General features: G+C 36.9%; 1 protein-coding gene across 1 annotated transcript in view; it reads left to right on the forward strand.

The window, feature by feature from the left end:
• Positions 1–22,993, forward strand: part of MYH15 (myosin heavy chain 15) — a 181,044-nt gene that overhangs the window by 84,074 nt on the left and 73,977 nt on the right. The window contains exons 18-24 of the mRNA XM_037732018.1: positions 69–201; positions 3,181–3,248; positions 4,097–4,184; positions 6,635–6,752; positions 7,667–7,790; positions 9,378–9,514; positions 20,194–20,449. Of these exons, the coding sequence (XP_037587946.1) occupies positions 69–201; positions 3,181–3,248; positions 4,097–4,184; positions 6,635–6,752; positions 7,667–7,790; positions 9,378–9,514; positions 20,194–20,449 (924 nt within the window). The remainder of the gene's footprint in view (positions 1–68; positions 202–3,180; positions 3,249–4,096; positions 4,185–6,634; positions 6,753–7,666; positions 7,791–9,377; positions 9,515–20,193; positions 20,450–22,993) is intronic.

Below are 22,993 nucleotides of genomic sequence, written 5' to 3' on the forward strand. Positions count from 1 at the left end.
CACGGTCTTCTATATTAACTTATGCAATTTTTTTCTTTTTGTCACCCGAAATGCATGCCTTTCCAAAGGTACCTTATAATCTCAGTGGTTGGCTTGAAAAGAACAAAGATCTCCTTAATGAAACAGTGGTAGCTGCATTTCAGAAGTCTTCCAACAGTTTCCTGGCGAGGCTTTTTGAAAATTACATGAGTACTGACAGTGGTGAGTCATACAAACTTCCTTGATTTTTCAGCCTCAGAATGGAACCCATGGCTGCCTCAGCTTTTTCAAAAATTCTTGCTTCTTTCCTGTGATATGTTTCTGTTCCCTGCAGTCTGGGTCATCCCCTCTTATTAGCCTTTTTGTCCTTGGGCCAGGGGTTCTTCAGGGAGATAATACTAGTGCTCTAAGATAGATTCAAGAAATCTGTTCCTGGCCTGCTTTTGTTTTCTACTTCACCTAGCTGCAAAGGGAAAACAAAAAACATATTTTCATGAATAATTTGGGGGCAATATCTAGCTAGCTAGCTAGCTGTGTGTGTATGTGTATATATATATATATATATAGAGAGAGAGAGAGAGAGAGAGAGAGAGAGAGGGACCGAAGTATCTTGGAATCTTCTCTTTCATAGCACTCTGTGCACTTAGGGTTATTGTAAGTGTCCTGAGGGCAGGGATTATGTCTGACTTGTTCAACTGTAGCCTCTAGAATGCAGCAAATACCTGTTTAGCAGGCATTCTATTCTGACAGCTAATCTTGTTTAGTAGTTTGTAATTTACAAAGTACTGTTAGATACATTATCTTAGTCAATTCTTACTATGACACTTTAAGATATATACAGAATGTTTCTATGTTTACCAGTGTTCCTATTTTACTGCTTAACATGACACTTTAAGTTATATGCAGAGTGTCCCATCTTTCTACCTAGCCTTTGCCATGTAGTAGATTTGTGAAATCTATACAGGAACAAGGATAGAGAAGTTAAGTAGCATCCCTGATTTTACAAATCTACTATATGGCAAAGGCTAGGTAGAAAGAAGGACTTCTGTTTTCTGGTTTAGTGCCTATCCCACTCACTGTCTCCCAGGAATAAATAAAACAGAAACTTCTGCACCATCGTATGATGGATTTGAAGATACTGGGCCAAAGCTGCTAACACCAGCTTCATTGAACTAAACGCTAACTACATACAGAGGGAAGCTCTCCACTATGTACAGCAAAAGTCACAGATTAACAGCCTTTGAGCAGAAACTGGCCTTTAAACACGTTTTGTTTGGTCCACACAAGTTAAAAAATCAGATTTCGCATGCACATTTGAATTTCCATTTTCTTTTGAAAAAATGGAAATTCTGGGGAAATAGATAATCTAGCCAGCCTGGGTTCTGATTTCCCCATGGCAACAGTGTGGCAGAGTACACCAACTGTTCTTTAAATGGGGTGTGTACTCTCACTGTCGATCATACTTACCCTGCTGTTATCTTACACCCAGCTGCATGTTAACTCCCGGCCCTTATCAGGCTGATTGGTTCTTCCGACTGACACAGGGAATGGAGAGAGAATTTAGCACTTCCTGGCTTCATCAGCACATGATGACATAATTCTGGAAGGTGCCTGAAATCCTCTGGGCCTGCCTCAAGAAGAGATGGAAGCTATTGTGTCTGGACCCGGCTAATCTTCAGGCGGTACATTTGCCCGATTCTAATAGCTGCTAATGTACCTCTGAGAAGTCTGTGTGATAGTAGCCACATAAGCTTATGACTCCCAGTTGAGTCATTGTCTGATCATAAGAGATCAGAGGATGGTTTGGGCAGAGAATTAGAGGAGAAATCGTCTTCTAACTCTTCAGGGTGTGTTCTGTGTTCTTCGGAACTACAAGACAAGGATTGTCCAGACAGGCCTTTTTTTTTTTTTTTTTTTTTTTTTTTTTTTTTTTTTTTTTTTTTTTTTTTTTTTTTTTTTTTTTTTTTTTTTTTTTTTTTTTTTTTTGTTAATTCTTTAAGCATTCTTTGAAAATACTTGCCTCCACATTTATAAATAAAGGGCATTTTTTTTTTTTTTTTTTTTTTTTTTTTTTTTTTTTTTTTTTGGTAATTCTTTAAGCATTCTTTGAAAATACTTGCCTCCACATTTCTGACGGATCCAAACGTTAAATTGCTTGTAATAACTATACTTTCTCCTGGGGAATCCCAATGATTTAAACCAGGGTTAAATTCTTTATAAAAAAATAATGAAAGATAATGTTATTCGCTTTTCATGGACGGAGAAACTGAAGTACGAAGAAGTCAAGTGTTTCACTTAGAGACTTGGGGTGTTTCAAAAGAACATTAGTGATTAAACTTCATGACATCTGCCACTGCACAGTTGCTACTCAGGCACAGAGAATATTTTATTATTTTTACAAGTTTTCCATATTGACAGCTCGCCCATTCTCTCCAGCTTGCCTGTGGATTTTGTTGCTGCTGTGTTGCACATCTTAGTGAGTTAGCCTATTCAGATGTTTGTGAAGCTGGTTGGCTTAGAACAGGTTTTTTTGCTTTAAGAAAATGGAAATAGATTTTTTTTAATAAGTCATGGAAATAAATACATGAATGTTGCTAAAAAACAGAGACAACATAGAAAAACTGAAAAAATAACATAAAAATGATCTGTAATCCCATATAGACTAACAAGCAGTTAACATTTTGGTATTTATGCCTCACAACATTTTTCATGTTTATAGTCACCCATAACACAACTGCACTTAAAAACATGTATACACACTCAGGATCATCACATATAAAATTTAGGCTTTGTAAAGTAACTTTTTCTTTACAAATATCCTAGAAATCCTTCCATAGAAGTTATATGGATCCATGTCATCATTTTAAAAGCTATTTCATTGTATGCATATTCTCTCATAAATTAATCTCCTATAATATGCATTTGTTGATTAATTTTATTTTTGCTTAATTTTTTTGCAATGACTAAATAATACTTCAATGAGTATGCATAATCGCCTGATTATATCCTTAAGGAAAAGCAGTAAAAATACACATTTTGTGATAAAAGGCATAAATATTTTGAAGCTTTTGGTAGATATTGCCATATTGTTCTAGAATGCTGATAAATTTATGCTTCCATCAGTGGGGTATGATAATGTGACAAAAATGAGCTTTTTACATGTTTTCATCTTTGTTTTTTGTTTGTTTGTTTTTTTGCTAGCTATACCATTTGGGGAGAAGAAACGAAAGAAAGGAGCTTCATTCCAAACGATTGCATCTCTGCACAAAGTAATTTTTAATTGCATCTATTCATATATTAATTGCTTCACAATCCGCATATGTTATTATTGATGTGACATTTCACATCTTCAAATAAGGATAAAATATCAGGGGTTAGCACGTTGGAAAAGTTGACGTTTGTGTTGTTATTATCGAGGGCTTTGGAGGACACTGTTGGTTCCCACCTACATCCCCTTTACGTCGCCGCACCCATCTTCCAGCTGATGTGCATATTGGCTCATAACAACTCTGAGTTGTCAGAACTGGACTTTGCCAAAGGAGAAGCTATGCTGCCTCTCTGCCCTCCTCTCCAGACTTTAGCTTCTCCCTTGCTTCAAGGGGGCACCATCTATGGTGAAATTGGTGCATTTGTGTTTTCAGCTCTCGCTTATAAGGATCAGATTAAAGCTGAGTCTGATTAAATGCTTTTTTCTTCCCCTGCTTTTCCCAGCTTTCTTCACTCCCTAAATAAATCTCTTGAACCAGAATTCCCATCTCAGGTTTGGCTTCTAGAGAATCTGACCTAAGACAAACGTTTCCCACAGAGAGAGAACTTGAGAAACAATTTCTTTTTTCAAGTCATTTTATTGCCCTGCCATAAGTTATTGCTATCAAATTCAAAGTAGGTAGAGATAATTCACGATGGAGCTATGTCTGTCAGGTAAATATTGACTTGCCATAGGAAAGAAATGATGTGCATTTGGTAGGCAGGAAAGAATGTTGGATTCATTATTTTACTGTTAGAATACATCTTGGCTGTGAGATTAAGTTGATAGATTTGGAGACATTTGTGAAGTGGATTAGTGTTTTTAGTGATTTGCAAAGTGATTTTGTGTTTATTATGGTCTCCATTTTAGGAAAACCTGAATAAATTGATGACTAATCTGAAATCGACAACACCTCATTTTGTGAGATGCATAAATCCCAATGTGAACAAAATGCCAGGTAAGAACTAGATTTCTTTATAATTAATGCTAGAAAATAGATTTGATTTTAGCTATATTGAATATCTTTTTAAGAAATATTTATTGGTGCCTTTTATATAGGGCTAGAATTTAGTATAGAAAAATGAAACTATGTTAAAAATGAGGTCTTTGGAACCTCCTCAAGATTGCCTTGTAAATGAACGTATAGAAGAATCTCACAAAGCGGGCTCAATTGGACATTAGAATGTTTGCTATTACTATTTAAATTCCTCCTTGAATTTATGCTGAACACGGATGAGCTCCCATGCCATTGTCTACAAGGGCAAACTATAAAAAAAGGAATTAAATAATCAATTAGGGAGTTAAGGTAAATATTTCAGCATAAAGGAAGTTATTTGGTCTGAGTTATCTAAATTGACCATAAAGACAGTTCCTAAATCCATTTCTAATTGTGATAACACCCTCTAGTCCTCCTTGCCAATGCCAGCATCTTCTTCCCTCTGTCTAATAGCATCCAATTTTTTTAGTTATGGAATTCTGGGCAGTGGATATCTTTTGATCAGTGAATGGTGGTAGGGGGATGATGTGATAGGTAAATGGTGGTGATTTTTTTTTTAATGTTTTCAATTCCCTGAACAAAGATTTTACCAAAATTAACTACATAGATTATTTTCCTTACTTCATGAGCTTGAAGATTCCCAGCCATCTCTTTGGAGTTATAGGCCTCTCTGGAGCTTTGTTTGGAGGCTGTCAGCCTCCAAGGAGTGCATATGACAAGCCCTGTGTCTTCAGAGCACTAACCACCCTTGTAATATGTAGCCAGATGTTGCTGGTTCTGATTTCTGAGGTTCTGTAGTATCTTGCGTTTTTATTAACCTCCTGTAATTAGGACTCCAATCCTGACAGTCGATGGCCTATTTTGAGAAAGTGTGATACAAAACAATGATGCTGCACTTTGAGTTTTTGCAATACAAACACTTCATGTTCATTCGTGGCTGTATGTTTTTGCCTCATTGTTTCTTATCAGCTGGGTTTCTGGATGTGTCTAGGGACACTGCTTCCATCTAGCAAGGAATCTAATTAGCTGCGTTCTATTTTGGAGCAATTCTGTTACCTATTAGAGTTGCTTCCTATCGAGTCAACTTGGATTTCAGCGGGTTTGATTTTTTTCTTAAAGTCATAAGACAAAGTCATAAGAAAAGCTTCATGATCTAATCAAAATAGTTATTATCCATATGTGCTTAAAGAGAATGAGTTTGATGTTAAGGTGTCATAGGATTCTACTACTTGTACCCCCCTTTTTTAAAAAACAATAACACTTTTAGACAGTCTTGCTTTCTCACTGAGGCTAGAGTGCAGTGGTTGGAGTGTAGTGGTATGATCTTGGCTCACCACAGCCTCTGCCTCCTGGGTTCAAGCAATTCTTGTGCCTCAGCCTCCTGAGTAGCTGGGACTACAGGCATGTACCACCATGCCTGGCTAAGTTTTGTATTTTTAGTAGAGACAGTGTTTCGCCAAGTTGGTCAGTCTGGTCTCGAACTCCTGGCCTCGAGTGACCTGCCCACCTCAACTTCCCAAAGTCCTGTGATTACTGTAATGAGCCACTGTGCCTGGACAGCTTGTCACTTCTTATAGATCATGTGTTTCTGTCTGTGAATGGAATTGGAGTATAGAAATATGGGTATATGGTTTAAGTTTATTTCTGTGACCTTGGGCATAAAGTCCTTTTTGTTTTTCATTTTTCACGTAATACCATAGTAGGAATTTGTGTTAGGAGATGTGGTCCTTGGCTTCTTTCAGAAGACTCACTGAGGGCAGGGACAGTGGCTTCTTGGATGATTTTTCAAAGGCTTCTATTGGAGATTACAGCTGACAGCTGCAGTAGAGCTTCTTTTGATGAATGAGAAGGTGACAGAAGGCTGCTTTATACTACAGAATAGAACTTAGACCCTCTCATGAAAATAAGGGGAGAATGAAGTCTGGGATGTGTACAAGTCCTTCCTAAGCAAAATTGTAAACAGAATGTGTGGTTATGTCCATCTTCGCCTTTCTTTCTTATCCCATCCCCCTCCTGCACAGAGATGACAGTCCTCTTTTGTGTTGTTATCACCCTTTCTAGCCGGTTTTGGTTGGAAAGTGAATATGAGACCAGCCATTTACATTCTAGCAAAAAAATGTAATCTTTTTTCCTTGCAAAAATATTTGCTTATAAACATCTCATCTAACTGTGAATTAAGGAGCTTGTTCCGTGTTAAAGGAATTTCAGGCAAATCATTTTTGGAGATGCCTGCATAATAGGATGATTACCATGAGTATTATCAGGCCGTAAGTGAGTAAACTCCTATGACCTATCATGTAGAAAATATCCAGTTCGGACTACTTCTTTTTAACCCAAGATGCAGCAATTGGTACGAAATCGGGGCTAATAATTTTTTTAGGCACAGACCCACCATGACTCATTCTTTTCAGGTGTACTGGACCCTTACTTGGTTCTACAGCAGTTGCGCTGTAATGGTATCTTGGAAGGGATTAGGATATGCCGTGAAGGTTTTCCAAACCGACTGCTGTATGCTGATTTTAAACAAAGGTAAACATATATTCCAGGATCCAAGAAGCCAGAGGCCGTTCATTCTGTTTTCCTCCCTTTCCGCATGTTTAGGCATGCATTATTTGTGTGGTTGATGTCCTCCAGACTAGAAATCGATGTGTTTTGGTGGTGGTAAGATATATGATGACAGAGTTCCATTATTTTTTCCCTTAAATCCAACATCCATGTAACTGTAATATCCTTAAATCTCTATTAACAGATAATAGACCCACATATAGAAGAAATATATACAGAAGAAACATATGGAAGCTGAATTGAGTCTGTGAAATGTTGTGTATACTTAATCGTAGCTGCCATCCAAACGGCTGTGGCTTTACTAGCAAGCCCCTGAAAGGATGGGAGCCAGCAGGGTATATGGCAGGAGGCAGGAGCGGCATCTTTTCTATTTCCTGGATTCTAGAAGTTTAAATTATAGGTCATCAAGTCAATTTGAGCAAAGTCTGGTGGAGTAAAAAGGGACATATTTCTTGCTTTAGAATTAAGAGGCATATTTCTTGTTTTCCAGCAACTCACCAACAGGGTGAAAGAAAGAATCCTGGAAAGGACATTTAATGTCTCTGCTTTTCCGTTTCCTTATCCGTACAGTGGAGATACTTATGCTTTCCCCCCTCCCTCTCTTTCCTCTTCCAATCCCCCTACTCCTGCCACCGCCTAAATTGAGCAATCAATCAAATGAGGTCGCCTTTTAAACAGTATGAAAAGTACAAACTATTATACCAATGCAAGAGATTATTGCTTGTACCCTCATTATTGTTACTAAGAATCTTGTGAAAATTGAACATATTAGGAACAGATAAAAATCTATATCTCCTTTCACCCCATTTGTCTAGATTAGTCTTTACTTGAATAATAGGATTTTCCAACCCCAGGATTTTTTCTTTATTTTAAATTAGGTACTGCATCCTGAATCCGAGGACCTTTCCAAAGCGCAAGTTTATGAGCAGCAGAAAAGCAGCTGAAGAGTTACTTGGCTCCTTGGAGATAGACCATACCCAGTACCAATTTGGAATCACTAAGGTAACCAAAAAACTGCAAAGAATGCATTTAGAGACGAATGGGGGGCGGTCCTAGTGTGTATCTTAAAATACCTGTGAACACTCAACTATAAAGCATTCTTTGGCGCTCATGACCACAAATATCACAAATAGATCTCAGCTGAAGGTGAAAACTTCAGTGCTGTTTGAGAAAAAAATTCAATGTTTTCTAAACCTCAGTTTTGACTACATTTACATTTTTATAATTAGTCATCTAAGCAAACTTCTGCCAAGATATAAAATACTGAACCAACCTGATGGTATGAGAAGACGTGTATATTATCAGAGCTAGAAAAAGGTGAATCAGCTTCCTGGAGCTAATGGCTTGTCTGTGTGTGAACTGATTCATCTACAGTATCCTTTTAGGGACTAATTTCTAGAAGACTATTTGAGTAATTTAAAATTTCAAAGTTAACCCACTATCAAACAATTAATCCGAAACCAACTTCCTTAAATGTAATACCTTAAATTCTACTTCATCATAGATGAACTTGGCATGCCCCACATATTTTGGGAAACTTCTAATTAATTAATACATTTGGTCTTATCTGGCAGTCAACATCAGTTTGTTCCTAATGACATCCATATAAGCAACAAATTATTTGAAAGAGAGTTGGAAAATTTAGGATAAAGAACTCATAGAATTAGAACTTTGTAGGATATGGTTATAAAATGGCGACTCCCACATTTTGAGTAACTGAGAGTCAGTTTCTGTTGTTTATTGTTTCTGCTGATTTTCACTGACAATGCCTTTCTTGTGTGTTTATTTATTTTTGCTGTATACTACTGTATTCATCTGGGCCAAGATTGACATGAGGCAAGTGAAGCTCCTAAGGCACAAATTTCAAGGAGGCTCTTATTCTCGGGGTTGAGCAAGTGAGGCTGAGAGGCACATGCTCTCAGGACCCTCTCTCACTGAGTGCCTTCATAAAATGTGTGCCTTAGGCACCTCACTCATTTCACCTTGTTTCTTAGTAATTATTCTTGAAAAAATACTTTTGTGGATTATTTGATGCCTAGACAAAAGTGCCTTACTCTAGAACAAAGGTCAGCAAACTACAGCCCAAGAGCCATATCCATGGACTATTTTTTTTTTTAAATGGTCTATTAGCCAAAAATGGCTTTAGATGGTTCATGTTTGTTTAAAAAACAAGAATATCCTACAGAGATTGTATGTAGCCCATGAAGCCTAAAAATATTTACTATCTGATCCTTTACAGAAAATGTTTGCAGAGCCCTGCCTGGTACTTTGGAGCGCTGCTTGCCTGAGCACATCTTAAAACTTAAGCCAGGCCTCCTGAGCAATCAAGACGAAAGGGGAAGAAATAAGGGGAAGAATAGTTTAAGTTCTTAAGCAAACAGTAGAACCACAATTTAATAAAAAGTCTTTTGCATGTTTTAGACTTGTAAAATCAAACTTTCTAGGAAGTAGATTTTACACATTAAATAAATTTAACAAGAAATGGAATTGATATAGCTATCCCTAGGAACACAACAGTTGCTCACAGGATCAACAGACCTTTGCTGAATACCCATTATGAGTGGAGCTAACATCTGACTTTTCTTTTAGGTATTTTTTAAAGCTGGGTTTCTGGGCCAACTGGAAGCAATGAGAGATGAAAGACTAGCTAAAGTCTTCACAATGCTCCAAGCCAGAGCACAGGGCAAACTGATGCGAATCAAATTCCAGAAGATTCTAGAAGAAAGGTATTATATGCCCACCCTGCACCCCCACTGCTAGCGTAATAGTGTGGCTCAACCAGTGCAACCTAATCTCATTGCCTTATAGCAGGCAAGAGCTGCCTCCTCTGCTTAGGCTGGGTCTTAAACATATTGATTGATTGATTGATTGAGACAGAGTTTCGCTCTGTTGCCCAGGCTGGAGTGCAGTGACGTACTCTTGGCTCACTGCAACCTCCGGCTCCCAGGTTCAAGCAATTCTCTGCCTCAGCCTCCCGAGTAGAGTAGCTGAGATTATAGGTACCCATCACGATACCTGACTAATTTTTTGTATTTTTAGTAGAGATGAGGTTTAGCCATGTTGGCCAGGCTGGTCTTGAACTCCTGACCTCGTGATCCACCCACGTCAGCCCCCCAAAGTGCTGGGATTACAGGTGTGAGCCACCAGCCTGGCCAAACATTTTAAAATCATGATATAACAAAAAGACAGGGTGCAAAGGGCTTTTATTGCCCTATTTAACCAAGTATAAGCATAATTCAGATATTTCTTGCCATGCTTTCAGGCTTCCCTTTGCGAGAATCTTTGTATTTTGAGAAGTCTGGATCTCTGACAGTGGTGTGACTCACAATTTATATCAGAAGCTGACCTGGAAAGGTTTGCATATATCCCATAGCCAACTTTGAGAGGAAGTATGCTTCAAAGACCAAGGTGTTCTGACCCCTTTATTACCTCCCCTGGGACAGAAACTGTGGCTCTTGTTGACATGTAATCATAACTTTCTTACTTTATTTCAGGCAGGTTCACTAGGGACGTTTATCACCATGCTTGGACATTCTTAGGCATTGGTTTTGTCTATTCTTTTTTTTTTTAATTGCATTTTAGGTTTTGGGGTACATGTGAAGAACATGCAAGATTGTTGCATAGGTACACACATGGCAGTGTGATTTGCTGCCTTCCTCCCCATCACCTATATCTGGCATTTCTCCCCATGCTATCTCTCCCCAACTCCCCACCCGCTACTGTCCCTCCCCTATTTCCCCCCAACAGACCCCAGTGTGTGATGCTTCCCTCCCTGTGTCCATGCGCTCTCATTGTTCAACATCCGCCTATGAGTGAGAACATGTGGTGTTTGATTTTCTGTTCTTGTGTCAGTTTGCTGAGAATGATGGTTTCCAGGTTCATCCATGTCCCTACAAAGGACACGAACTCGTCGTTTTTGATGGCTGCATAATATTCCATGGTGTATATGTGCCACATTTTCCCTGTCCAGTCTATCATCGATGGGCATTTGGGTTGGTTCCAGGTCTTTGCTATTGTAAACTGTGCTGCAGTGAACATTTGTGTGCATGTGTCCTTATAGTAGAACAATTTATAATCCTTTGGATATATATGCAGTAATGGGATTGCTGGGTCAAATGGAATTTCTATTTCTAGGTCCTCGAGGAATCGCCACACTGTCTTCCACAACGGTTGAACTAATTTATACTCCCACCAACGGTGTAAAAGTGTTCCTATTTCTCCACATCCTCTCCAGCATCTGTTGTCTCCAGATTTTTTAATGATAGCCATTCTAACTGGCATGAGATGGTATCTCAATGTAGTTTTGATTTGCATTTCTCTAATGACCAGTGATGATGAGCATTTTTTCATATGTTTGTCTATAATAGAATCATGGAAAGAAGCTGGGAAAATCTCTAAACAATGGGCGATGAAGATGCTGAAGTGAACCAAGGGATGCTGAAGTTGTATTTACTTTTTCCTTAGCATATATTATCTTCTGAAAAGAGGTCTGCAGATCTTGGTATAACTTGTTTAATTGACAGTTTGTTAATCCTATTTCTTCCCAAGAGAAAATCCTTATTTCATGGTGATGTTAAAGATATTAGAGAGATGACTCTTAAGGGTCTTCTCTGACTCTCATATAGTGGTCAATGTGGTATGGGGGTCTGGAGATCAGGGAACATGGCTTCTAGGACTAGTTGTGTAAGCTTGGGTAAGTTTCTTAATTTCTCCATAGCTTACTTTCTTCTTGTCTAAAGTGAAGCCTTTATGATCCGTTCTGTCTAAATTGTGACTTCAAAGATTATTGTGAAAGATCTCCAGCAAATAAAAAATACAGAAAATAGTATAATGCATACTCTTGGAGCCAGCATTAAAGCATATCAATTATTAACATTATTCGTATTAATTTTTTTTTTTTTTTTTTGTAGAAACGGTCTCCCTATGTTGTCCAGGCTGGTCTCAAACTCCTGGGCTCAAGCAAACCTCTTGCCTCAGCCTCCCAAAATGCTGAGATTACAGGCATGGGCCATGGCACCCAGCCAACTCTTAACAATTTTTTTTTTCTGTAATTGCTAACAACATTTAAAAAACTAAGATACATAATTGAAGCCCCCGTATAGTTCCGCTGTAATCCAAGTCTTACCTTTGTCTTCTCTGATCCCAAGTTTTTGTTTCTCATTCCATGTTTTATATATAAATCATATAAAAGTATGTTTTTATACCTTTACTTACTTGATATGCAGATATCCTTAAAATGTGACATGATTTTACATGTGCTTAGTCTTCATGTAAATAATATTCTGTATATATTGTCCTGAAGTTTGTCTTTTACATTCAGTATTATTCTTTGGACTGTATCATTGTTAACAAATCTAGGGCTACATTATTGATTTTAACTACTCTATAGTATTCTATTAAATGAATATATCATAATTTATCCACTTTCCAGCTCAAGTAAATTTGTTATTTCCTTTTTTTTTTACTACCAACTTCTGCAGTGACATTTTTATAAATGTCTCCCCATGTATATTTGTTAAGAGTTTCTTGAGGCCGTCATTACTCGAAATACTCCATTTTCTGGTAACAGTTTGTGGACAGCAGTTGGTCTGAGGCACACACTTTGAGAGGCATTTCTCTAGAGGATGAATTAATAATGGGTTTTAGGTCACACACAACTTCAGCTTTGTAAGATGTTGCCAAGTTGATTTCCAATTTACCATACTCTCCACCAGTAATGTATGAGAGTCCCCTTGTCCTATGTTCTCACCACTTGAGGTATATCAGCATTTAAAAACATTCCCCAAATGTCTTCATATTTCTGACTTTGGGGAAAGTTATTTCTCTTTAAAGAATGATGTTTTCTGTAGATTTTTTTTGTAGATATGACTTATTGTATGAAGGGCATTGCTTCTATTTTGTTTTGGTAAGTATTTTTATCAGAAAATGATTTAATCATTTATCTACATCTATTGAAACAATCACCTAGTTTTTCTTAATTAATCTATAAATGTGTGGAAATATATTAACAGATTTTTAAAAATGTTAAATTTACTTTGGTTAAGAAGTATTTTCATACATTGATGGGTTTGATTGTAATATTACCATGAGATTTTTACATCAATATTCATGAATAAGATTGGCCTGTAATTTTCTTTTCATCTGCTATGTTATCTGAACTTGAATCAAGGTTATCCTAACCTCATAAAACAGTTGAAGAATGTTTACTCTCTTTAAAACATGAACCAATTTGTAACTGTATATTTGAATCTTTAGTGGGCATTGCCTATAAAATCATCTGGATCTGGTGGTTCTTTTGTGATAGGTTTTATAATTTTGATTCCATTTATTTATTGGCTACATGTCTAATGAGATATTTTCTTCTTGAATTAGTGCAGGAAAGCTTTCTTTTATTAAAAAAGAAAATTTATATTTCTTTTGAGTTTTTTGATTTGATAGAGTTTTAATTTAATTTAATTCAATTTTTGAGACAGAGTCTCTCTCTATCACCTAGGCTAGAGAGCAGCGGTGTGGTACTGGGTCACTGCAACCTCCATCTCTCTGGTTCAAATGATTCTTGTGTCTCAGCCTCTTGAGTAGCTGGGATTACAGGCATGTGCCTCCATGCCCAGCTAATTGTTGTATTTTTAGTAGAGATAATGCTTCACCATTCTGGCCAGGCTGCTTTGGAACTCTTGTCCTCAAGTGATCTGCCTGCTTTGGCCTCCTAAAGTGTTGGGATTATAGATGTGAGCCACCACACCTGGCCTTATTATTTTTAAATCTCTACTGTATCTATCATTCTATTCCTAGTGCATAATCCTGAATTATTTATATTTCTAGAGTGTTATCATTCCTAGTATTGTTTTCTTGTGCCTTCTCTCCTTTTTCCTGACCATTCATGCCACATGTTTATTTAGTGTATTTAATAAACCACTTACAATTTTTTTCTAGATCATTAATTTCTGATCTTATTTTTATTCTTTCCTTTCTTCTACTTTCTTTGTGTTTATTCTTCTTCCCTTTTCAACTTTATTCAGTTATAATTGACAAAAGTTGTATGTATTTATGGTGTATAATCTGATGTTTTGATAGATGTAAGTATTGTGAAATGATTACCACAATCAAGCTAATTAATTATCACCTCACAAAATTATCTGGTGTGTGTGTGTGTGTGTGTGTGTGTGTGTGTGTGTGGTGAGAACACTTAAGAGCTACTCTCTTAGCAAATTTCCAGTATATAATACAGTATTAGTAACATACTGTATATTAGATCCTCAGAACTTACTCATCCTGCATAACTGAAATGTGTCCTTTGAGCAACAGCTCCTCATTTTCCCCATGCCTTGGCTTCTGGTAACCACCATTCTACTCTCTATCTCTGTGAGTCTGACTTTTTTAATATTCCACATATGAGTGAAATCATGCTGTATTTGTCTTTCTGTGCCTGGCTTTCATACTTAGTATAACATCCTTGAGGTTCACCCATATTGTCGCAAATGACAATGTTTTCTTTTTTAAGGTCGAATAATATTCCATTGTATACAGATGCCACATTTTATTTATTTATTTGTCAATAAATACTAAAGTTGATTCCATATCTTGGCTATTGTGAATAATAGTACAATGAGCATGGTAGTGCAGATATCTCTTCAAAATAATAATTTCATTAGCATTTTGTTTTGTTAAGCATTTTTCTTCATACTGTTTTCCACAATGGCTGTACCAATTTACATTTCCATCAACAGTGTACAAGGGCTCCAATTTTTCCACATACTTGCCAACAGTTATCTTTTGTCTTTATTAGTAGCCATTCTAACAGGTGTAAGGTGATAGCTCATTATGGTTTTGATTGGTATTTCCCTGATAATTAGTGATGTTGAACATTTTTTCATACATCATTGGCCATTTGTAGTCTTTCAAGAAATGTCTATCAGGTTCATTGCTGATTTTTAATGGGGTTATTTGTTTTCATGCTACAGAGTTGAATTCCTTATATATTTTGAATATTACCCCTTTATTGCATGTATAGTTTGCAAATATTTTCTCCCATTCCGCAGGTTGTCTTCTCCTTGTTCATTGTTTCCTTTGCTGTGCAGACATGTTTAGTTTGATGTAATCCCATTGTCTATTTTCACTTGTGTTGCCTTTGATTTTGGGGTCACATTTAAAAAAAATTGCAAAAACCAATGTCAAGAAGCTTTTTCTCCAAGTTTTTTTCTGCTAATTTTAGTTTCAGATCTTATATTTAAGTCTTTAGTTCATTTTGAGCTTATATTTGTATATGGTATGAGATGAAGATTCACTTATTCTTCTGCATGTGGATATCTAATTTACTAACACCATTTATTGAAGAGACTGCCCTTTCCATAATGTGTGTGTTTAGCAACTTTATTGAAGATCAATTGACCATAAATGCATAGATTAATTTCTGGGTTCTCTGCACTGTTCCATTGATCTGTATGTTTGTTTTTATGCTAATACCATGCTGTTTTGATTGCTATAGCTTTGTAGCATATTTTGAAATTAGGTAATGTGGCTCTTCCAGCTTTGTTTTTTCTGTTTAGGCTATTTGTGGTTCCATATAAATTTTAGGAATATTTTCCTAGTTCTATAAAAAATGCCACTGTACTTTTGAAAGGGGTTGCTTTGAATCTGTAGATCACTTTGGGGACTATGAACTTTTAACCCAAAATATCCTGTGTTCTTCCAATTCATGAACACAGGATATTTTTGCGTTTGTTTGTGTCTTCAATTTCTTTCATCAATGTTTTATAGTTTTCAACATGCAGATCTTTTACCTCCTATTTAAGGTTTATTCCCATGTATTTTATTTTATTTTTTGATGCTATTATAAATTGACTTCTTTTTTGGCTAGTCCGTTGTTAGTATGTAGAAATGTTACTAACTTTTTATGTTGATTTTTTTGTCCTGTAACCTTACAAATGTATGAATTCTATTTTTTTGGTAGTCTTTAGGGTTTTCTGTATGAGATAGTTTAAATTATTTGTTTCTAATTTGAATGGCTTTTGTTTCCTCTTTTTCTAATTACTCTGACTAGGACTTTTAGTACTATATTGAAAAAAAGTATTGAGCGTGGTCATTCTTGTCTTGTTCCTGACCGTGGAGGAAAAGCTTTCAGTTTTTCACCATTAAGTATGCTATTAGCTGTGGGCTTGTCATATACGGCCTTTATTATGTTGAGGTGCCTCTTTTCTATACCTACATTGCTGAAAATTTTTATAATGGATGGATGTTAAATCTTGTCAAATATAAAGATATTTATATCATCTTGAGGAAGTGACCCATTTGTCATTATATAATAACTTTCTTTATCTCTTGATACAGTTTTTGACTTATATATATTTTGTCTGATATAACTATAGCTATCCCTGATCTTTTTCAGTTTCCATTTGCCTGGAATACCTTTTTCCATTTCTTCACTTTTAATCTGTGTATGCTCTCAAAGCTAAAGTATGACTCTCGTTGGCAGTGTATTCATTCAGCCACTCTGTCTTTTGATTGGTGAACTTATTTCATTTATATTTAAAGTAAATATTAATAGATAAGGACTTACTATTGCTGTTTTGTTAATTGTTTTCTGACTTTTTCAAGTTGTTTGTTTCTTTCTGATTTCCTTTGTGACGTGATAATAGTTTGTAATGCTAGATATTTCTTTCTTTCTCTTAATCTTTTGTGTATTTACTAGAAGATTTTTCTTTGTGGTTACCATGTGGCTTACATAAAGCATCTTGTAGTTACATGTTTATCTTAAGCTGACATCTTATTTTAAGCTGGAAATAGTTTAACTTCAACTACATATAAAAACTCTCAACTTGAACTTCTCTTGTCCCCACATTTTATGTTATTTATGTCGCTCTTTAATATTTTTAATATTGTGTGTCTATTAATCAGTTATTGCAGTTAAAGCAATTTTAAATAATTTTGTATATTAGCTTTTATTTTAGAGTTAAAGGTGGTTTATGCCCCATTATTACAGTATCATTCTGAATTTGACTATATTCTTTTCAGTGAGTTCTACACTTTTATGTATTTTCATGTGGTTAGTTAGCCTCCTTTTGTTTCAACTTGAAGAACCCCCTTTAACATTCCTTGTAAGGCAGGTAGCAATGATAAACTCCCACAGCTTATGTTTGCGTGGCAGTCTTTATCTCTCCATTTCTGAAGGATAGCCTTACTGGATACAGTGTTTCTGGTTAGTGGTTCTTAGTTTTATTTTCTTTTAGCACTTTGATTATATCATACCACTGTCTCCTGGTCTGCAAGGTTTTTGGCTAAGAAATCTGTTCATGGTCTCATGAGGGTTTCATTATATGTGAGAAGTTGCTTTTGTTTTGCTTCATTCAAAATTCTGTCTTTGACTTTTGAGAGTTTCATTACAATGTGCACTGGTGAAGCTCTCTTTATGTTTGATCTACTTGGGTTTCTTTGGACATGATGAATCTAGATGTTTGTTTTCCTCTCCATATTTAAAAGTTCTTTCTCTGCTCCTTCTGTGACTCCTATAACGTGTATACCAGTAAGCTTCATGGTATCCTATAAATGCTGCAAGCATTCTTCACTCTTTTCATTTGTTTTTCCTTTTTGTTCCTCTAAATGAGTAATTTCAAAGACCTGTCCTTGAGCTCACTGATTCTTCCCCTTGATTGTATTTATACTTTCCATGGAACTTTTCAATCCAGTCATTGTTTTCTTAAATTTGAGAATTTCTATGTCATTCTTTTTAATGGTTTTTATTTCCTTGTTGAACTTTTCCTTTTGTTCGTGTAATTATTTTTCTGACTTTGTCTAGTTTTTTTCTTGTAGCTCACTAAGTTTTTTTTTTTAAAGTTCATTGTTTTGAATTCTTTGTCAGCAATTCATAGACCTCCACTTAGGATTGGTTATTAGAGATTTATTTTATTCTTTTTATTCTATTCTGTGTTCCTGATTTTTCATGTTTATTGTAGCCTTGCATGCGTGTCTGTACATTTGAAGAAACAGCAGCCACCCTCCTCCATATTTATGAACTGGCTTTGACTGGAAAAGACCTTCTCCAGACATCTTGGCTATAGATTGTAGGCCTTTGTCCCTAACTACTCCAGATGTCCATTTTGATTGTGTATTTGTTTCAGAAACCTGTAATTTATTACTTCTCCAGTGCCTGATTTTGTTACCTTGTAGAGCTCCATTTTTTAAGGAGTGTGTCATATTTTTTTCCTTTGGTGGTGTCATTTTTTTTTTTATTATTATTCATGATCCTTGTGGCCTTACATTAGTGTTTGTGCATTTGAAGCACTATGTCTTTTAGTTTTTATAGGCTGGCTTCCACAGGAAAAGCTCTTCTTCAGTAAGCTTGGTCAGAGATACTTGGCAGTTCAGCTGGTAGGGTCCACTGGTGAGTCTTGGGGCATGATGGCCTGGTTGTGTGACTGGATTGCAGACAATGGGCTTAGTTTGCTCCCCAGTGGGCTGTGTTCTTCCAGGCCCTTGGTCCCTCACTCAAGAATGGGGGAGAGGACCCCACCAGGCATGGTGAGTGATTAAGTAAATATAGAACTCCAGAGAGTTTTACAGAAAGTGATTTATTTAGGCAGAGAGAGAGAAAAAAAAGGAGAAAGAAATAGAGAGAGAGCAAGTTTCCATGCTATCATGGGAGGGGATCCAGAAATGGAGTCTGCCCAGATGATAGAGAAGGGGACTTTTAGCCTGGGAGATATTCCCGCCCTATTCAAGTTTTCCGTCCTATGAAAGGAGTTCCTTTAAACTTCTGCTGGAGTGACTGATCTTTGATTATCACCCTGCACATGCGAAAGTTAAACAAAGACCTCTAAGCTCCCAGATGGAGACATGGGTGGAGGTATGGTGCTGGGAAATTCTTGCCTTTGAAACTATGCTCCCTTGTGGACACGGGGAAAGAATACATTCCTTTAGTGGCAGTTTCAGTGCACATCCAGGCCCAGTTCCTGGGTCCATGAAGATTATCCTGGAGGCTGTATACACCAGAGCTTGGATCCACATGGGCAGGCCTTGGTGTCTAAGTCCGTGGTAGTGGACCTAGTGAGAGTATGTCTGGATCCTAGGGCCATGAGATTTGTGTTTTTGGTTAGGATCTACTGGAACACCCGTATTAACTGAGTCCATGGGGACAAGTCTGAAGCCTGGTCTGCAGGGACTGGACTGATTAATGGGATGGTCCTGGAGCCTGGGTCATTGGGGGTAGGCTTGCAGTCTGAGGCTGCATGTCTGGACTGGCACTGGGGCAGGCCTGGAACCTGAGGTTGTAAGGGCCATCCTGGAGTCTGGAGCTGTGGGGGTTTATTCTTTTCTTAATTCACTAGTTTGTTTTTTTTTCCAGTGTGTCTAATAACCTGCTTAATTTTTCCACTGAGTATTTTATTTCAATTGCTATTTTTTTAGTTTTAGACATTTTATTTGGTCTTCTTTCAAGTCTGTGTGTCCTTTTATCTTATGGTTCATTGTTTCTAAAGTTCTTTCCTTTATGCTTTAATAATTTTTAACATAATTATTTGATAGTCTCCATCACATAATTCAATTATCTGAAAATCTTGAGGGTTTCATCAAACTTTTTATTATATGTGCTCAACTTCATTGATGATCAATTTTTTCTGTATGTGTTTTGTAACTGGATTGTAAGCCCTCTTCAGGGGTCCTTATCTAGGAGAATTTCTGGTGCTTGGTTTTAAGATATATTTTTTTCAATTTAATTTTGCATTTTCCTACCCCAAGGGTCTAAAAGGTATTTATTATTAGTGTAAAAAAATCACTGTGCTCATTTCTTATATATTTCTGTACCATTCAGGCAGTATAATTTAAACCTTAAATACTTCAGTGGTACTGGACCATTAAAAAATCTGAAGTAGGATTTGTCTTCACTCATACTGAATCAGATGTACTTTAATTTGATATCTCTCTTTGCTGGTGGAGTTGATTTTTCATTCCTTCTTTTTATTATGGGCAAGATTCTTTGAAGGTTTCTGCCGTACCTTTTTATCCATGTGAATATGAAAATACAACTCTTACAATACCAAAACTGGTTCCATAAAGATGGCCAAACTGGTTCCATCTTTCCATAAAGATGGCCAAGCTATACATGTATTCACTTATTGTTCACGTTTGTGTTGCTTTCTATATGTCTTACTCTCTTTAGGCTCAGCTCTCATTCAAAGAATGTTTGTGGTGGGAACATTTTTAAGATATCTAGTCCATAATACTGGTAACCCCAGATATCCCTTGGAAGGTTTTGTCGGAATCAAATGACAATCTAGATATAAAAGTGCTTTGAAGACTAATAAGAATGTTTTATGACCCCTAAAAAAGATGTGTTTATTGAGAATCTTAATTTGGGAACGAATTCTCCTATAGTCTAGGCTAACTCGCTTTTCTTCTTTCTCTCTTGATTTAGGGATGCACTTATTTTGATCCAATGGAACATAAGAGCTTTCATGGCTGTGAAGAACTGGCCCTGGATGAGGCTCTTCTTCAAGATCAAGCCTCTTGTTAAATCTTCAGAAGTAGGAGAAGAAATAGCTAGACTGAAGGAAGAGTGTGCACAATTGCAGAAAGCCTTGGAGAAATCAGAGTTTCAGAGGGAGGAACTGAAAGCAAAGCAAGTCTCCCTCACTCAGGAAAAAAATGACCTGATTCTTCAGCTTCAGGCTGTGAGTAGCCCCGCCATTTGTTCTTTAAATCAAGTTTTTAATTAGACTACCTTGTTAAGCAGGCCGTGTTGATGTGGAAAAAAAAAAAAATAGATGTGCGTGCTTTACAAATACCAAAGGATTTTATAAAACCAAAGACAACGAAAACAAAGAGACACCCTGTTTCACAGTGAAGTGATTTCACTGGCAAGATGTCTTTTAAAAAGGGACAAGTTATCAGATGGATTTTTACAATATAATAGCACATCATGGGGGCCAGGAAGCTCTGGGTCTTAATTTAGAGTTTGTATGTAGCCCATGATCCATTAGCAAATCAGCAGACAGGATTTTGGTAGGTCCCAAGAAAAGTTTGATTGAGATCTTCAGAAATGTTGCATGTGCTTCTAGTGGGATATCCTGATTTTCCTCTCCCTACTTTCCCTTCCTGTGTCCAGATCAACAAGACCAATGAGACGAGTTCTTAAAACAGTTCTTAACCTTGGCTTTGTATCAAATTCATTTGTGAAACGTTAAAAATAAAAATAAATATGCCTAGACCCCACTCTCAGATATTTTGATTAAGTAGACTCTGTGTGAGTCCAAATAATCTATATAGGTGACTCTGATATCCAGTCTGGATTAAGAACCATTGTCCTTAAAAAAGCATCATGTTGCTTCCCTGGTGAGCAACCCTCAGATTATATAATGTGTACATTTTAGACTCCAAACCCCTGGTTTAGGCATTCAAGCTTCTGTCTACACTCTGATACTACTATGTCATTACTCACTCTCTTTCATGTTACCCCTCCCTAGCCACCTGGACCCCTGTGATCCCAAAACAGCCCAAAGGGCCAGGAAGAAATTTGAACCACCTTTGTAATGCTTTCCTCTCTACTTAGCACAGTGTTAAGTTGAAAAAATGCTGGGTTCAAATATAATTTTTCTTGTTTTTTTTTAAACAAGAAACAACCGTTTTTCTTATTTTTAAATTTTATCAAAAACAGAGAAAATTTAGTACTTTCAGACTGATGCAAGTTATTCTTTTATTATTACTCTTTAATATTTTAGAGCTGTATTATCTGCCAGCATGTCAACAGGCTGTATTTTACGTAAGACTTTACATCTGAACCTGCATTTCTGATCATATTTAACATAGCCGTGGTTCTAGAACTTCAGTGTATACCAGTCTTACCTAGTATGCTTATTAAAAATACAAATTCCTGGACCCCATTTCAAAGTCGCTGTAAGAACTGTAAGAATCACAATTTGTAAAATATTTTGGCTCAGGGAAGAGGTAACTTTGGTTGAGACCCGGCCTCCCAGTTTCCATCATTCTTCCTACTGTTGGAAAATAGCCAGTGTTACCTGGGGTGATGCAGGAGCTAGAAATGGACCCAGCTTGTGTAGGGCATGGTAAGCAAAAGCTTGGGATGCATGTGAAAGATTATTGTGGGGAGCATGGGAGTCACATGGACGCAAACAACAGAGCAAGCCTGAGAAGGCTAAAATGAGTTCAGATTGTAACTGTGATGAAGAAGTTGACAGAACTATCATTACATATTATTATATATATGATGTAATATATAATGTATACATTATATCTATTTTATTATTTAAGAGACAAAGCTAAACACAAAAGAATTCCCAAAAAAGAAATATTTGAAATCCTTCTTTGCTTAGTCAAAATTCCACCAGAACTGAGTGACCCCATTCCAATTAATATAGTGAGTACGTTAGAGAGCAGCTGCCATTGGGGAAAGACTCTTGCTACAGCTAAACTGCCACACCGTTGCTCAGCCAGCCCCCAAATCCTGCTGTCACGTTTAATGAAGAGATCAATGATGGTCGATTGGACTGTCCTCTTTGTTCAGTGATGGTGACAGGTCTTGTATACAGGCTGAATGGAATACAGCGAATAACTGTTCTGCTTGTCACGCTGGGGTGAACTAAGGTAAAATGTCCCCATTATTTTCCATGCATTGAAAGCTTCTCTCATTTGCATTGACCCTTCCTAAATATCCTGATACTTCTTTTTATTTCGCCCCTGTTTTGGGGTCTTCAGTGAAGTTGTAGATTTGCTATTCTATACCTCTCTCCATCTGTGCCTCTTAGAGCCCGGTTTGCTGGGTAGGCAGCCATTCTCCAGCCAGGAGCTACTCAGAGGCCAATAGCCTGGATTTTACCTCCCCCCAGTCCCTGGCTCTTGATCTAATTAGCAGACACAAGTTAAGTGAGGGAAACGGATCGTTACTACATTGTCCAACTGGCATATTGTGAAGGATGGATGAGGTCTAGAGATGGAAGATGAAAATGTGTGTGAAGTTATAACAAGATCTCCAACAATTAAGAACTTGCTTATGAAGAAGAGGTTTTTTTAGCCTCTAAAAAAGATAAATTAGAGGGGTTTAAATTTATGAAAGGTGCTCTGTAGCAAAAAGCCCCTTTATTTTTTACTTGACCCATAACACAGGAACAATGGGTCACCCAATAAGAGCCGGAGGCAGTGTCTGTGAAAGGATAAAGAGTACTATATGCTCTTCGTGTGACTTCATGCTGACTGAATCA

Source organism: Cebus imitator, unplaced genomic scaffold (assembly GCF_001604975.1).
Source record: "Cebus imitator isolate Cc_AM_T3 unplaced genomic scaffold, Cebus_imitator-1.0 Scaffold439, whole genome shotgun sequence".
In the NCBI taxonomy this organism is placed as follows: domain Eukaryota; kingdom Metazoa; phylum Chordata; class Mammalia; order Primates; family Cebidae; genus Cebus; species Cebus imitator.